This window comes from Nerophis lumbriciformis, linkage group LG01, assembly GCF_033978685.3.
Source record: "Nerophis lumbriciformis linkage group LG01, RoL_Nlum_v2.1, whole genome shotgun sequence".
Taxonomy (NCBI): Eukaryota; Metazoa; Chordata; class Actinopteri; order Syngnathiformes; family Syngnathidae; genus Nerophis; species Nerophis lumbriciformis.
The window spans coordinates 14,274,160-14,290,265 of NC_084548.2; the positions used below are offsets into that span (position 1 = coordinate 14,274,160).

The window sequence follows — 16,106 nt, forward strand, 5'->3', positions numbered from 1 at the left end:
ACTGGGGTAGATCCTGCTGAAATCCTATGTATTGAATGAATAGAGAATCCTTTTGAATCGGGAAAAAAAAATCGATTTTGAATAGAATCGTGACCCCAAGAATCGATATTGAATCGAATCGTGGGACACCCAAAGATTCACAGCCCTAATATATGTATATATATATATATATATATATATATATATATATATATATATATACATATACATGTATACGTTAGGTCAGAAAAAAACACAGAAGCTATATCATCCCTACAAGCCTGTTTCGCAGGTTTCCCTGCTCGTCAGGGGATTTTATTGGAGTGTCTGTGGCTGTTACATGTATATATAGGGTACGTTACATGGGGGTGTGGCCATTGTTACACCCTATATATACATGTAACAGACACTTCGATAAAATCCCCTGACGAGCAGGCAAACCTGCGAAACAGGCTTGTAGGGATGATATAGCCTCTGTGTTTTTTCCTGACCTAACGTATATTCCGCTCTACCCCGGTATTGAGCACTGTATAATGGATAAACCACAGAAACCTCGACTACATATATATATATTTATATATTCTTAGTGCAATGATGTCTTGTTATCGATGGGAAAATGCATTTTTAGACAATATGATTTGCCTGAGCGGCTAGGAGACACCGAGAGTAACAAGCGGTAGAAAATGGAATAGAAAGGACAGAGTTTAAAAAATAATAATTAAAAAATATATATATACCGGTATATATATTTTAATTTTTTTTACGTGGGATTTTGGATCTGGCTGTAGTTTGGGGACCCCTGGCTTATACCATGTTTACCTTTTTGTAAAGGCTTTTACGAAAATGTAAGAAAAGATCAAACTTTGTGTGCTTATTGGAGGACATTTACATGTGAACTGGCCGTCCATCTTTGCAGGAGTAAACACGCTGCTTGTATCGGAGATCATTCGATATCACCCGATACTTTATTTTAGTTGGCATCGATCCAATATCGGATCGGGACACCCCTTACTCGCTTTAAAAGTGTACAATAAGCCAACATGCCACAATGCCTTATTATTGATGTGTGTTATTGTTGTCATTGTGACAAGCACTCATGCGTGAGGCCTTCTGCTCTGTCTTGCATCCAGGTGCCCCCTACAAGAAGATACTCCCACGACGAAACCGACATGTGGACCAGCGACCGGATCCCCTCCTACCTTCACCGGTGGGGCTCCAGCGAGGACATGATGGCGAGTGGCCACTACAGCTCCACCTTGCCGCGCCGCGAGAGGCGCAGGAACAGCCTGGTCTCCTACCACGAGGAGAGCCGCCATCCCCGTCACCTTCACCGCAAGCGGCGGCGCTCTGAGGACACGCACTCCCTCAAGCACCTGCCGCGCGTGGTCTGCGGCGCCTACGAGGACGACCTGCGCTGTTTCAGCCGCGACGACGTCATCAACTTTATCGACGAGACGCCGCTGCCGAGCCCCAGGAAGAGCCCTCGGCGAGCGTCCGCCATCGCCCTCATCCCCGGCGGCGTGTACGAGCATCACGCCGTCATCCTGCCCCACTTTGCGCTCACCGACTTCGAGCGTGAGCCCCAGGCGCTCAGGCGCCTCTCCGAACACAAAAGCAGGGGCGGCGGTCGGGGCGCCTCGCCCTCACCCGAGGGCTCCCCCAAAGGAGACGGGCCTCACAGCCGCCACGGTAAAAGGTGTCGGGACGCTGTGCGCGACGCAAAGTGCGAGGCGGGCTCGGTGGGGTGCAGCCCACGGACTCATCGCTCTGCGTGCAGACCCAGGACAGGTGCGACTGATTGGGCAATGCAGAAGCAGCTGAGCCAGGTGGAGAGTAAAGGAAGCACAAATAGTTTTGTAAGCACACCCTCATCTTCGGGATATATCACCTTTCACTCGGATTCTGTTGGCTCAGCCTCCTAAACAAATCCTTACTATTACTTTGATCATGGACTTACTTGCCTTTTGTACTCGTGTTTAACGATCATATCCGTTCATTCTTTCACATTATTCACTAAGGCATACTTGCCAACCTTGAGACCTCCGATTTCGGGAGGTGGGGGTTGGGGGCGTGGTCAGGGGTGGGGTGGGGCGTGGTTGGGGGCGTGGTTAAGAGGGGAGGAGTATATTGACAGCTAGAATTCACCAAGTCAAGTATTTCATACATATATATATATATATATATATATATATATATATATATATATATATATATATATATATATATATATATATATGTATGAATATCTACATCCTGAAAATATGCAAACAAAACTGTGTTTAGATAATTGATACTTCAAACTTGCATAAATAAATATTAAGGAATATAACATAACTTGGCTTCTGAGGGTTTCAAAATGTAATGAATAAAATGCTAAAGTTGTTGATAAACAAGCAATTATTTTAATATTTAAATATGGTCATTTTAAATTAATTATTATGATAATTTAAAATCAATTATTTCAAATATGTTTATTTTAATGTGTAATTCTATGGCTGGATGTAATAAGGAGTCAGGAAAAAATATAAATAAAAATACAATTAATTTTGATGTTTTTAGCAAAATATAGTAAACATGTATTTATTTATTTTTATTTTTTTTTAAATTAATAAATATATTTATTTTTAGGTAAGATAAACATAATAATACAATTTATCTCTAGTCTGGATGATTTAGTTCTTGTCACCCTGTTGTCCTCCCGTCATGAAAAAAGGCTGTCCTCACTCAGGTCCGCATGGAGCTGGAGGGGGCGTGGCTTCCAGCTCCGGCTGAAAATCGGGACATTTTCGGGAGAATATTTGTCCCGGGAGGTTTTCGGGAGAGGCGCTGAATTTCGGGAGTCTCCCGGGAAATTCGGGAGGGTTGGCAAGTATGCACTAAGGACGTCATGTTTAGTTCTACATGTTAAAACTTTCACTCCCTTTTTTAAGCTGTTTGGTGTTGTTTCCTGTAAACTGCTGATATTATACACTACGTTTTTGTATAGCAATTGTTGCTTTCTTCCCGTTCATAAGCCTGGACGTTGATATATGATACATCCAAACATTTATTTATTTTTTATCAAAGTGTCTTCTTATTCCTGACCCATGCAGAACATTTTTAACTAAAAGAGTGGTGGTCCCAAACTGTGTACAGTGCTTGTTTGAGGTATTGACATTCAATGTGAGGGCCCCTCACTTTTTATTACAAAAAAACCCCCACTGAGGATCAGGTTTTAGATCAGATTTCCATGTACTTTATATGAGGGGTGTTATGTGTTTTCTTTTTTTTTGGATTGAAATATTCCTCACTGAATTCAGTTTATTGCACCAAAAACAGCAACATCCCCCCAAATTCCTTATTTTTTGTAGCCCTAACAAAGTTGTACACACTTACAACCGAACCGGATGTAGCATGGCTTCAATGGCGAAAACAAATCAATAACACACATTATAAAAATGTACTTTATGCAAACACCGATAACTATATATCGTTAATGACTCTATGAAATAACAATGATCATCATCTTCCTTAAGATAATTTGTTGTCATTTATAAGTTTTCTATAATATTTAGTGCACCTTTTTTTTTTTTTTTATAGCATCACATCAATACATTGACTTTGGTAATCTGTTGTGTTTACAATATTTGATTTTGTAACATATTCAGAGATATATGGTTCAAATATGACTGATGTTTAATTGTTATGAGATGATGACTTTGTTTTGATTAAAAAAAAAAAAAAAAAAAAAAAAAAAAGTATGTGACCGATTAAAATCACCAACTAATGCATCGAGTGTGTTTTTGCCCCCCCCCCCCCCCCCCCCGCTTTGTATTCCATCACTAAATATTGTTACGGTTGGTGTAATGCTCATTAATCTTACCCCAACCCTAACTGGAAACCCTAACCCAGGGGTCGGCAACCCGCGGCTCTAGAGCCGTATGCGGCTCTTTAGCGCCGCCCTAGTGGCTCTCTGGAGCTTTTTCAAAAATGTATGAAAAATGTAAAAAGTTGAGGGGAAAATATTTTTTGTGTTGTTTTAATATGGATTCTGTAGGAGGACAAACATGACACAAACCTCCTTAATTGTTATAAAGCACACTGTTTATATTAAACATGCTTCACTGATTCGAGTATTTGGCGAGCGCCGTTTTGTCCTACTAATTTTGGCGGTCCTTGAACTCACCGTAGTTTGTTTACATGTATAACTTTCTCCGACTTTCTAGGACGTGTTTTATGCCACTTCTTTTTCTGTCTCATTTTGTCCACCAAACTTTTAACGTTGTGCATGAATCCACAAAGGTGAGTTTTGTTGATGTTATTGACTTGTGTGGAGTGCTAATCAGACATATTTGGTCACTGCATGACTGCAAGCTAATCGATGCTAACATGCTATTTAGGCTAGCTATATGTACATATTGCATCATTATGCCTCATTTGTAGCTATATTTGAGCTCATTTAGTTTCCTTTAAGTCATCTTAATTCAATTTATATTTCATGACACACTATCTGTATGTAATATGGTTTTTTTTTTTTTTTTTTGCGGTTCCAGACAGATTTGTTTTTGTATTTTTGGTCCAATATGGCTCTTTCAACATTTTGGGTTGCCGACCCCTGCCCTAACCCATTTGTAACCCTAACACCAGCTTGAAATCCTAATTTGATTTGAACCCACATGTCAGTTTATTGGACGATACGCAGAGCAAGTGCATAGGCGATCCTTGGTGTAAGAGGCGTTTTGCAGAAATATTGCATGTAAAATGTCATTTACTAAATGGCAGGGCGCGTCATATGATATTGTACCGCAAACTTATTCCTAGCGCATTCCTGCTCCGCCACTGATATAAATATATAATGGCAAATTCCGTCAGAGAGTCATAAAGGAGTATACTGGGTGAATCAGGTATTACATACACTATATTGCCAAAAGTATTTGGCCACCTGCCTTGACTCACATATGAACTTGAAGTGCCATCCAATTCCTAACCCATAGGGTTCAATATGATGTCGGTCCACCTTTTGCAGCTATTACAGCTTCAACTCTTCTGGGAAGGCTGTCCACAAGGTTGCAGAGTGTGTTTATAGGAATTTTCCACCATTCTTTCAAAGCGCATTGGTGAGGTCACACACTTATGTTGGTCTAGAAAGCCTGGCTCTCAGTCTCTGTTCTACTTCATCGGGTTCAGGTCAGGACTCTGTGCAGGCCAGTCAAGTTCATCCACACCAGACTCTGCTATCCATGTCTTTATGGACCTTGCTTTGTGCACTGGTGCACAGTCCTGTTGGAAGGGGAAGGGGCCCGCGCCAAACTGTTCCCACAAGGTTGCGAGCATGGAGTTGTCCAAAATGTTTTGGTATCCTGGAGCATTCAAAGTTCCTTTCACTGGAACTAAGAAGCCAACTCCTGAAAAACAACCCTACACCATAATTCCTCCTCCACCAAATTTCACACTCGGCACAATGCAGTCCAACATGTAGCCTTCTCCTGGCAATCTCCAAACCTAGACTCGTCCATCAGATTGCCAGATGGGAAAGCATGAGTCATCACTCCAGAGAAGGCATCTCCACTGCTCTAGAGTCCAGTGGCGACGTGCTTTACACCACTGCATCCCACGCTTTGCATTGGACTTGGTGATGTAGGGCTTGGATGCAGCTGCTCGGCCATGGAAACCCATTCCATGAAGCTCTCTGCGTACTGTACGTGGGCTAATTGGAAGGTCACATACAGTTTGGAGCTCTGTAGCAACTGACTGTGCAGAAAGTCTTTGCACTATGAGCTTCAGCATCCGCTGACCCCCCTCTGTCAGTGTACGTGGCCTACCACTTGGAGGCTGAGTTGCTGTTGTTCCCAAACTCTTCACTTTTCTTAAAATAAAGCCGACAGTTGACTTTGGAATATTTAGAGTGCGAAGAAATTTCACGACTGGATTTGTTGCACAGGTGGCATCCTATGACACTGGAAATCACTGAGCTCCTGATCGTGGCCCATTCTTTCACAATTGTTTGTAGAAATAGTCTCCATGCCTAAGTGCTTGATTTTATACACCTGTGGCCGAGCCAAGTGATTAGGACACCTGATTCTCATCATTTGGATAGGTGGCCAAATACTTTTGGCAATATAGTGTATTTAACATTATTTGGTTTTAGTACATGCATGAAGTTAAATTCAAGTTTGATTTAAAAAAGTATAACAATTAGAGATGTCCGATAATTTCGGCCTGCCAATATTATCGGCCGATAAATGCTTTAAAATGTAATATCAGAAATTATCGGTATCGTTTTTTTATTATCGGTATCGTTTTTAAAATGTATTTATTAAATCAACATAAAAAACACAAGATACACTTACAATTAGTGCACCAACCCAAAAAACTTCCCTCGCCCATTCACACTCATTCACACAAAAGGGTTGTTTCTTTCTGTTATTAATATTCTGGTTCCTACATTATATATCAATATATATCAATACAGTCTGCAAGGGATACAGTCCGTAAGCACACATGATTGTGCGTGCTGCTGGTCCACTAATAGTACTAACACTTAACAGTTAATTTTACTCATTTTCATTAATTAATAGTTCCTATAACTGTTTCTATATTGTTTTACTTTCTTTTTTATTCAAGAAATGTTTTTAATTTATTTATCTTATTTTATTTTATTTTTTATTTTTTTTAAATGACCTTATCTTCACCATACGTGGTTGTCCAAATTAGGCATAATAATGTGTTAATTCCACGACTGTATATATCGGTATTGGTTGATATCGGTATTGGTTGATATCGGTATAGGTAATTAAAGAGTTGGACATTATCGGATATCGGCAAAAAGCCATTATCGGACATCCTTAATCACAATTGTTTCACGTAAGTAAATGTAATTAATTCTTGTCATTTGTGGCTCCAAATAAAATTCTGCTTTGGGCCCTAATTTAGACACGCAGTCTATTGGCAGTGTGGTTAATCCGGTGGTTCTCAAATGTGTTCTACCACGCCCCCTGTCGGAGATAAAACATGTTCACACACCCCCTGAATTGAAATCCTAATGAGAATCTGACAAAATATATTTATGTCATCATTCAGGGTGTACCCTGGATAGGCTCCAGACACCCCCGTGACCCCGAGAGGGACAAGCGGTAGAAAAAAATGGATGGATGGATCATTACTGGCAAACTGAAAGGTTTTATATATGTATGGGTCATGTTTCCTGGTTGAGCCGGTTGATTAATTGGAGCAGTGCTGCCACCTAGCGGGAGGTTTGTGTATCGTTCAATATATTGGAAAAAAAATAGAATGGAAGTCCCTTGCGTACATTCGAATGTATACATTCTAATCTTATGAATTATATTTCTCTTTGGCACATTTTTTCCAAAAAAAACGTAACACAATAAGGGGAAGTGCTTATTGCATCATTAGAAGTGTAATGTTACTGCTAAATGCAACATAAAATCGGCGGTGGCGGAGAAGCAGAGTGGCGCAGCGGAAGCGTGCTGGGCCCATAACCCAGAGGTCGATGGATCGAAACCATCCTCTGCTAAAATTTTTCCTTCGCTTTTCTACAACGTCATAATTTACCACGACCAAATATTTTAATAGAGAATATATATATGCATATATATTTATATTTTTTGCCTGAAATACGCTATTGGGCGTTGGGGAGCATCAACATACACAAGCATCCGTCTTCTGCGTGGGCAAAAGTGTGAGAGACAAGTGGGCGTATGAGAGATTCTCCTCGCTGCAAGGTGCCATCCTCTCACTCTCCATTAGAGAGCCTCCATAAAAGCCCACATTTTATGACGCCCCCTGCAAAAATACAAAACAAGAAACAACTCTGAACACTTCAAACAGATGCAGGAAGGAAACCCAACTTAAAGGAGCCGCTGAATGCAGCTTGTTATTATGCAGTTGTTTACTTCCAGTCATTCCACAAGGGGCTTTGGGAATGAAATTATAGTAGCCTCATACGAACTAACGTGTAATGTCATGTAAACACGTGTTTCCCAATCATTCTCAATGGAATAATGACCAAAACTGAAGGGGAATTAATTAATAAAGTTAATTTAATAAAAACAAAAATCAATAGTATTAAAAATGCAGATGTAATAGCATTTAATAACTTACGTAAAATATAGGCTTACTTGTATAGAATATTAATCTAAAATGAGCTAATATTATCTAAGCCAGTGTTTTTCAACCACTGTGCCGTGGCACACTAGTGTGCGGTGAGATACAGTCTGGTGTGCTGTGGGAGATTATCTATTTTCACCTATTTGGGTTAAATGTATTGTTTGCAAACCAGTAATTATAGTCTGCAAATGATGTGTTGTTGTTGAGTGTCGCTGCTGTCTAGAGCTCGGCAGAGTAACCGTGTAATACTCTTCCATATCAGTAGGTGGCAGCCGGTAGCTAATTGCTTTGTAGATGTCGGAAATAGCGGGAGGCAGTGTGCAGGTAAAAAGGTGTTTTATGCTTAAACCAAAAATAAACAAAAGGTCAGAGCCCCTAAGAAAAGACATTGAAGCTTAGGGAAGGCTATGCAGAACGAAACTAAAACTGAACTGGCTACAAAGTAAACAAAAATATATATATTATATTAAATGTCTTGGTTTTTCCTCCCTCTGAAAATCCTATGAAATGTTTAACAAGGCATCCTATAATAATACAACAGCTATTAATGTAACAATACAATAAAACAAATATATTTAATTATTTTTTTTCATTATTTTAACATTAGGCTAATGTATATTACTTTATATAGATTCTACAAGAGTGAAGTGGGCATTTTCTATATGAACAAGTCCAAGGACCGCAAGCAAGGTCGCAGAGAAAATGCGGACTGGATTTTGAGTGATGTGGGCATTTTCTATATGAACAAGTCCAAGGACCGCAAGCAAGGTCGCAGAGAAAATGCGGACTGGATTTTGAGTGATGTGGGCATTTTCTATATGAACAAGTCCAAGGACCGCAAGCAAGGTCGCAGAGAAAATGCGGACTGGATTTTGAGTGATGTGGGCATTTTCTATATGAACAAGTCCAAGGACCGCAAGCAAGGTCGCAGAGAAAATGCGGACTGGATTTTGAGTGATGTGGGCATTTTCTATATGAACAAGTCCAAGGACCGCAAGCAAGGTCGCAGAGAAAATGCGGACTGGATTTTGAGTGATGTGGGCATTTTCTATATGAACAAGTCCAAGGACCGCAAGCAAGGTCGCAGAGAAAATGCGGACTGGATTTTGAGTGATGTGGGCATTTTCTATATGAACAAGTGGAATGGATTGGATACCGACACACTAAAGGGGCTCTCTACCTTAAAGTACCAATGATTGTCACACACACACACTAGGTATGGTGAAATTTGTCCTCTGCATTTGACCCATCCCCTTGTTCACCCCCTGGGAGGTGAGGGGAGCAGTGGGCAGCAGCGGTGCCGCGCCCAGAATCATTTTTGGTGATTTATATAGTTTATATAGTTTATTATTCTTCGGTCAATCGTCAACAAAATAAAGAAACAGTTGTACATTCATAGATTGAAAATGAAAATGTTGCAGACCGAAAGGGTTTAGGGTGAAGTTGAACACTTATTGCGCCTAACCCTATAAACAATGTCAAGTACAAGATGAACTTCCGAAAATTATTAAATGTCCTTTGTACAACATATTATAAATACGCATTATACACAACATAAACACTGTTCAATTATATACACAGTAAAGGCATGTGAAATATCCTTGTACACGTGTTAAACCTTTTTACCAATTTATATACTATATACAAACAATTATGCTTCCATTATTATTTATATCCCACATTTAGTATTTTAATTATAGATGTCCGATAAATGCGTTAAAATGAAATATTGGAAATTTTCGGTATCGTTTTTTAAATTATCGGTATCGTTTTTTTAAATTTTTTTATTAAATCAACATAAAAAACACAAGATACACTTACAATTAAAATTTGAAAAAATAATAATAAATATAACACCAAATTATTTAGGGGGATTTAAGAATATTTTAGGGGGGCTTGAGCCCCCCTAAAATAGGCCTAACAACGCCAATGATGCAGAATAATAAAATCCGTACAAAATAATACCTTCTTTTTATTGAGAGATAAACAAGTATAATATAAGCAATAACATCCATACAGTGCAATTATAAACGAATATATATTTCAGTGCAGCTCTACCACGGTCGCCACACTTTGTCCTGAGTGGCGCCGACCTCCCTGGGACGCGTGGACTTCTGCTGAGTGGCGCTTTTCCCACGCGTGTCTTTGGATGAGGTGGTCGTGACGAGCCCACATTGTTTGGACCCACGAGTGTGCTCACTGTCACGGCCCCGCACAGCCAAGCTCGACTCGTCCTCCTCGGCTCTCCTCGCCAACTGACCAACCAGGCCGCTGTCCATGGTGCTGATCTTGTCTTGTGGCGCGCCGCCGACGCACAGTTTGGCGCGCAACTGCGCCAACTTCAGGCGGTTTCTGTCGGTGACGTTTTTGTCGGCCGTCAGCAGGTGGTGGTTGAAGTTGGCCAGACAACTTTGGAAGCCTTTTTGGTAGTCGGAGAGCTCGCCACGCCTGCAAAAATCTGGAGAAAAAAATACAACAATGAGGACCAAAATAGGAGAAAAAAAAAAGACTATAAATGTGATTTGTTTTTTAATAACATGGCAATGGCGTACATGTCTGAGTCTTCTGGAGGTGCTTGACGTGTCTCACAGTGAGCTCCAAGATGTCTGCCTTCTCCAATTTGCGCTTACGAATCTGCGCAGGTGCAGATAAAATGTTGCAGAATATACTTTTTTTCATTTCTGTTTGTGAAGTGAAGCTTCAGGAAAAATAACAATAATACATGAACAATTATAATAATTTGATTCCATTTTATTATGATTGTCCTGTATAGTTTTTTTCTGCATCAAAACAATTACACAGATATGAAAAAAGAAAAGTATAATACAAAATAGTGATGTATGATAATAATAGTATGATATAAATGATAAATGATAAATGGGTTATACTTGTATAGCGCTTTTCTACCTTCAAGGTACTCAAAGCGCTTTGACAGTATTTCCACATTCACCCATTCACACACTGATGGCGGTATCATAATGTTTTCCTGTATAGTTTTGCTATATTAAAAAAGAGGAGAGAAAAAAAAGAGTGCAAAACTGATTGAGTCAGGCAAAATAATAATAATAATAATCTAATATTGAGTATTTATTGCTTATACGTGAGTAAGAGATGAGTTGCCTTTCATTCCCTGGCGACTGTCAATCATATAATGCAATTAGTGCAATTAACAGCAATAACAGTGCAATACATATAAAAGGTGCAATATAAACATCACATATTTCATATAATCGACAGTATTACCAATTTTCAATTTTTTTTTAATTTTCCTAACATGGTCACTACTGCCTAGTTTCTCTTGTTATACTCTTATTTTTACTGTTATATTTTTATTCTTATTGTTTCGTTTTATTTTTATTCTTATTGTTATATGTTCTATTTTATTTCCATTTATACCTCCATTATTTACTTTTTAAATTATATCTCAATTATGTACACTGCTGCTGGAATTTTAATTTTCCTGAGGGAACTCTCCTGAAGGAATCATTAAAGTACTATCTATCTATCTATCTATCTATCTATCTATCTATCTATCTATCTATCTATCTATCTATCTATCTATCTATCTATCTAATATAATAGAATACTAAAATAGCTTATTTATATAAACACAATATATATTTTTATTTTGCATTCATTCAAAGTTATTTAAATCTAATTTTTACTGCACTTACTTGAAGCAAATATTGCTTTTTTTGTGTGTGTTTTTTAAAAGTATATTTTAGTTCTGAACAACGTAAATATATATTAAAATATACTCACGCTGCTGCTGTAGTGGCTCTCCAGAAGACATTTCAACTGGTCCAAACATTTGTTAATACGAGCTCGTCGTTTCTTCTCCATCAGTGGTTTAGAAACCTACAATTTTTCAAAAATAAAAGCATTAAGGAACGCTGCTATACGTTTAGATGTAAAAATTGCATTTGGATTGTTTAAGTTACATTTTGGACATACCCTATTTGCAGTGATGGACTTGTCCATGCAGTCAGTAGTGGCCACCATACTTTTTTGTCCCTCTCTTTTCTTCCTCCACAGCACGGATGGGAAAGTTGACCACGAGTGGATTTATATATAAGAGGCACCTAATTAACATATCAATGCAAACGGACCCCCACCCCTCCATCTCACCCCACACCCACCCACCTTCCATCCCTCAATCCCCTTTCTATGGTGCAGCACCGAATACATTTTGATTGCTAAAAACATGCAGGAATCAGTCTGAATAATAAGTAATAATAAGTGATAATAAGTATGCAGCATTCACAACAACATATTCAATATTATTTATTTACAGCTTATATAAATTCAGCAAAATATTAGACACGGCCGTGGCCCTATTTTGGTCTTTAAGATTACTTATTATTATCATTAATATTATTATTATTATTAACAATAACAGTATAGTTGCAGTAGTAGTATTCGACTGCTGACTTCTAAGACCCCCTAAAATATGTTTGAACCCCCAGAAATTATTTGGTGTTTCTTTTAAGTTCTGTTCATTTTTATTTTTTTCATTTATATATTTTTTTAAATAGTGCCGACAAATGTGATATAAAGTAGCCAGAAAGTTAGTTTTAATAATCATAAAATCTGTCATTATTAATTCTATTTTAATTATTTATTTTTTATCGTGTTCTGTTTGTGTTGTGTTGTGTTTGCTCGGTACTCGTTTTATCTTTTAACCTGTTCATTGTACAGCACTTTGGCTACCCCTGTGGTAAATTTTAAATGTGCTTTATAAATAAAGTTGATTTGATTTGATTTGATTTGATTATTCACTACAAAGTATGATTTTAAATCTGTCAAGTTTCTATCCACTTTGTATTGAGATTAGCTGTGTCATTATAGTGGATACAAATCATTTTCATCTTAAAAATACATCATTATAATGATAATAACTATTAGTTTTTCTAATTATGATTGGTGCATCTGTTGGGGTTAAGCCCTCCCTGCCTTAAAAAAACAAACATTTGGCGATGCCTGACTTTTGAAGGATCTTTGAACGCGCCACAGTTATGTGCTGTGAGCTACAAAAGAGCATATTTATCATATTTTATCACCTTATTCTGGTTCCCAACGTTAACTGGCAAATTTAAATTGATCATTTATTTATATAGCCCTAAATCACGAGTGTCTCAAAGGGCTGCACAAGCCACAACGACATCCTCGGCTCAAATCCCATGGATGAAATGGAAAAAAAATCAAAAAAATCTTGATGTATGTACTAAATAATGACTGTATTTATTACGTATAGTAAATATTAAAATGCAACACATAAGTTGATCTAACTGAATTGGGGCTCTCGCTGTTATTAATATAAATATAATGTTTGGTGCATAATAAGTGGCAAGTTGGCAGTATTCTGAAGGTTATTTTACCTACTAAATCATATTGTTGATTTTAGTTATGACACTTATGATATTTTGAGTCAACCAAAATTAAATAAGCAACCATGAATACAGACAGTTTGTAGCACTTTAAATCATGAATAAGTTGCATGGAAGTATCATTATTTGAATAATTACTCTAAACCAGTGTTTTTTAACCTTATTTGAGCCAAAGCACATTTTTTGCGTTGAAAAAATCATTAAAAAACGAAACTCAGTTGACAGTAAAAAGTCGTTGTCGCAATTGTTGGATATGACTTTAAACCATAACCAACCATGAATCACTATAGCTCTTGTCTCAAAGTAGGTGTACTGTCACCTGTCACATCACACCCTGACTTATTTTGAGTTTTTTGCTGTTTTCCTGTGTGTAGTGTTTTAGTTCTTGTCTTGCGCTCCTATTTTTGCTGGCCTTTTCTCTTTTTTTGGTATTTTCCTGTAGCAGTTTCGTGTCTTCCTTTGAGCGATATTTCCCGCATCTACTTTGTTTTAGCAATCAAGAATATTTCAGTTGTTTTTATCCTTCTTTGTGGGGACATTGTTGATTGTCATGTCATGTTCGGACGTACATTGTGGACGCCGTCTTTGCTCCACAGTAAGTCTTTACTGTCGTCCAGCATTCTGTTTTTTGTTGACTTTGTAGCCAGTTCAGTTTTAGTTTCGTTATGCATAGCCTTCCCTAAGCTTCAATGCCTTTTCTTAAGGGCACTCACCTTTTGTTTATTTTTGGTTTAAGCATTAGACACTTTTTTACCTGCACACTGCCTCCCGCTGTTTCCGACATCTACAAAGTAATTAGCTACCGGCTGCCACCTACTGATATGGAAGAGTATTACACGGTTACTCTGCCGAGCTCTAGACAGCACCGACACTCAACAACAACACATCATTTGCAAAAAAAACATTTTTAACCCAAATAGGTGAAATTAGATAATCTCCCACGGCACACTAGTGGTTGAAAAACACTGATCTAAACAAAAGTATGTATAGCCACTCAAGTGAAACTTTACTTCAAAATTGTATTCTGGTTTGTATATAACGATACATTATTGTTTTTTTTTTAAGTAAAGTTATAACTAATTGGATTTTACAGTGCGCGTAGTTCAATTACTCACCGGAAACTGTACAGTCTTTTATTTCATGAAACTTATTAAAACTAATTAATTCATAAGTGAAATGCCACATTACAATGTCTCCTGTCGCAAAGGCTCAGCAACTACGTGTGAGGTGGGGGGGAAAAAACAGACAAAAAGTGTTTAAAAAAGGCCAAAAGTAAAACACAATAGTTTTTGCATGCTTCTGCTTCGGCTTGAGTCGCGCATTGACTCTTTTATTTGAGGAGTTTCACGCCAGCAGCGCCGTGATAATTATCCACACACGTCTTGATTTCACTGCACGGCGCGTATAGGTTACACACCTGCGCTGATGTCTCGACATTTACACACACACACACACACACACACACACGTCAATGTTTATAAAAGTGCACTCAATACTTAAAAAAACAAAAAAACAAACGTATCCCATCATGACTTTTTGCGTTTACATCATGGGGCTGGCTGGGGATGGGGCGTGGGGCTGCTTAGCGTTTTGGCGTGGGGGTGCGTGGGGGCACCGAGGAGAATCGTGGGCCGCCCCTTGTCCTCTGTCCCCCCCGCTTTGCAATTCTCCACACTGCTCCCTGAAAAGAGAGCGGCCTTGGGAACGCTCACTGCACGCACTGCTGCCCACGGTGCGCATCTCTTACGCACGGGAGAAAAAAAAAAGTCCACTAGAAAATGGAAATGAGTGCAGATTGAAGCTCTGGAAAGGAGCTCCTTCCTTAAAGCAACAGGTGGTGGCTCATATAATGTCAAGTGTAGGGGGGTGGGGGGTGGGGGGGGGGGGGGGGGGGGGGGGCAAAGTCGCGTGAGTTGTCAGTGAAAACTTTCTGGCATTTTCTAAACTGCTTGCGTGTTAAAGTGATGGCGGGGCCTGCGTGCGTAAAGGAGGAGGACGTTAACTTACTTCAAAAGGAGTTAGTGTTGATCTTTTGTTCTCCTTCATTCTCAGCAACAAAGATCGTCTCCGTTTCCACGCTCGCACGCACGCTCCACGGACTAAATGTAGAACCAAAACTTATTTTTACAGTAAACTTATCAGCTTTCTGTGGCACTGCAGTGATTTGATACACTTTTTGGGTCTCAACATGGAACATTTTCTTCAGTTAATAAAAAAAAAGCGACTTTTGCATTGACAGCAAATGCGTCACCCTCAAACCTGCTCGTTTACTATTGAACATATATTTCATCTTTTATTGAACCAATAACTGCATAATAAATGTCCTTAAGTTCTTTTTTTAACAACATTCAACATTTACAGTACGTTTGTATGAAAATGAACTATATTTACTTAATTTTTTACCTTTGTACCTATTTTCTTTTTTAATGTTATACCTTCTTATATGTGTACATACTTTTTAAAAACATGTTTACCCATCCATCCATTTTCTACCGCTTATTCCCTTTGGGGTTGCGGGGGGCGCTGGAGCCTATCTCAGCTACAATCGGTTACCTATTTTATTTTATTTTATTAGAGTGTACCTACTTTTTTTTTTTTTATTTAGTAAATTTTTTTTAGTCTTTTTAAACTGTT

At 38.5% G+C, this 16,106-nt stretch overlaps 2 protein-coding genes across 3 annotated transcripts in view; one reads left to right on the top strand and one right to left on the bottom strand.

Moving 5' to 3' along the window:
* gpr153 (G protein-coupled receptor 153) overlaps positions 1–2,041 on the top strand; it is a 90,965-nt gene extending 88,924 nt beyond the window's left edge. For both annotated transcript variants that reach the window (XM_061975720.1, XM_061975709.1), the window contains exon 7: positions 1,110–2,041. In XM_061975720.1, the coding sequence (XP_061831704.1) occupies positions 1,110–1,901 (792 nt within the window). In that variant the 3' untranslated portion in view covers positions 1,902–2,041. The remainder of the gene's footprint in view (positions 1–1,109) is intronic.
* Positions 2,042–10,109: 8,068 nt separating this feature from the next.
* her3 (hairy-related 3) lies at positions 10,110–12,149 on the bottom strand. The gene is made up of 4 exons (XM_061970498.1): positions 12,040–12,149; positions 11,848–11,943; positions 10,638–10,719; positions 10,110–10,543 (listed from the first exon to the last, which is right to left on the bottom strand). The coding sequence occupies exons 1-4, from the start codon at positions 12,085–12,087 to the stop codon at positions 10,140–10,142; spliced, it is 630 nt and encodes a 209-aa protein (XP_061826482.1). The 5' UTR covers positions 12,088–12,149; the 3' UTR covers positions 10,110–10,139.
* Between the last annotated feature and the right edge of the window lie 3,957 nt (positions 12,150–16,106).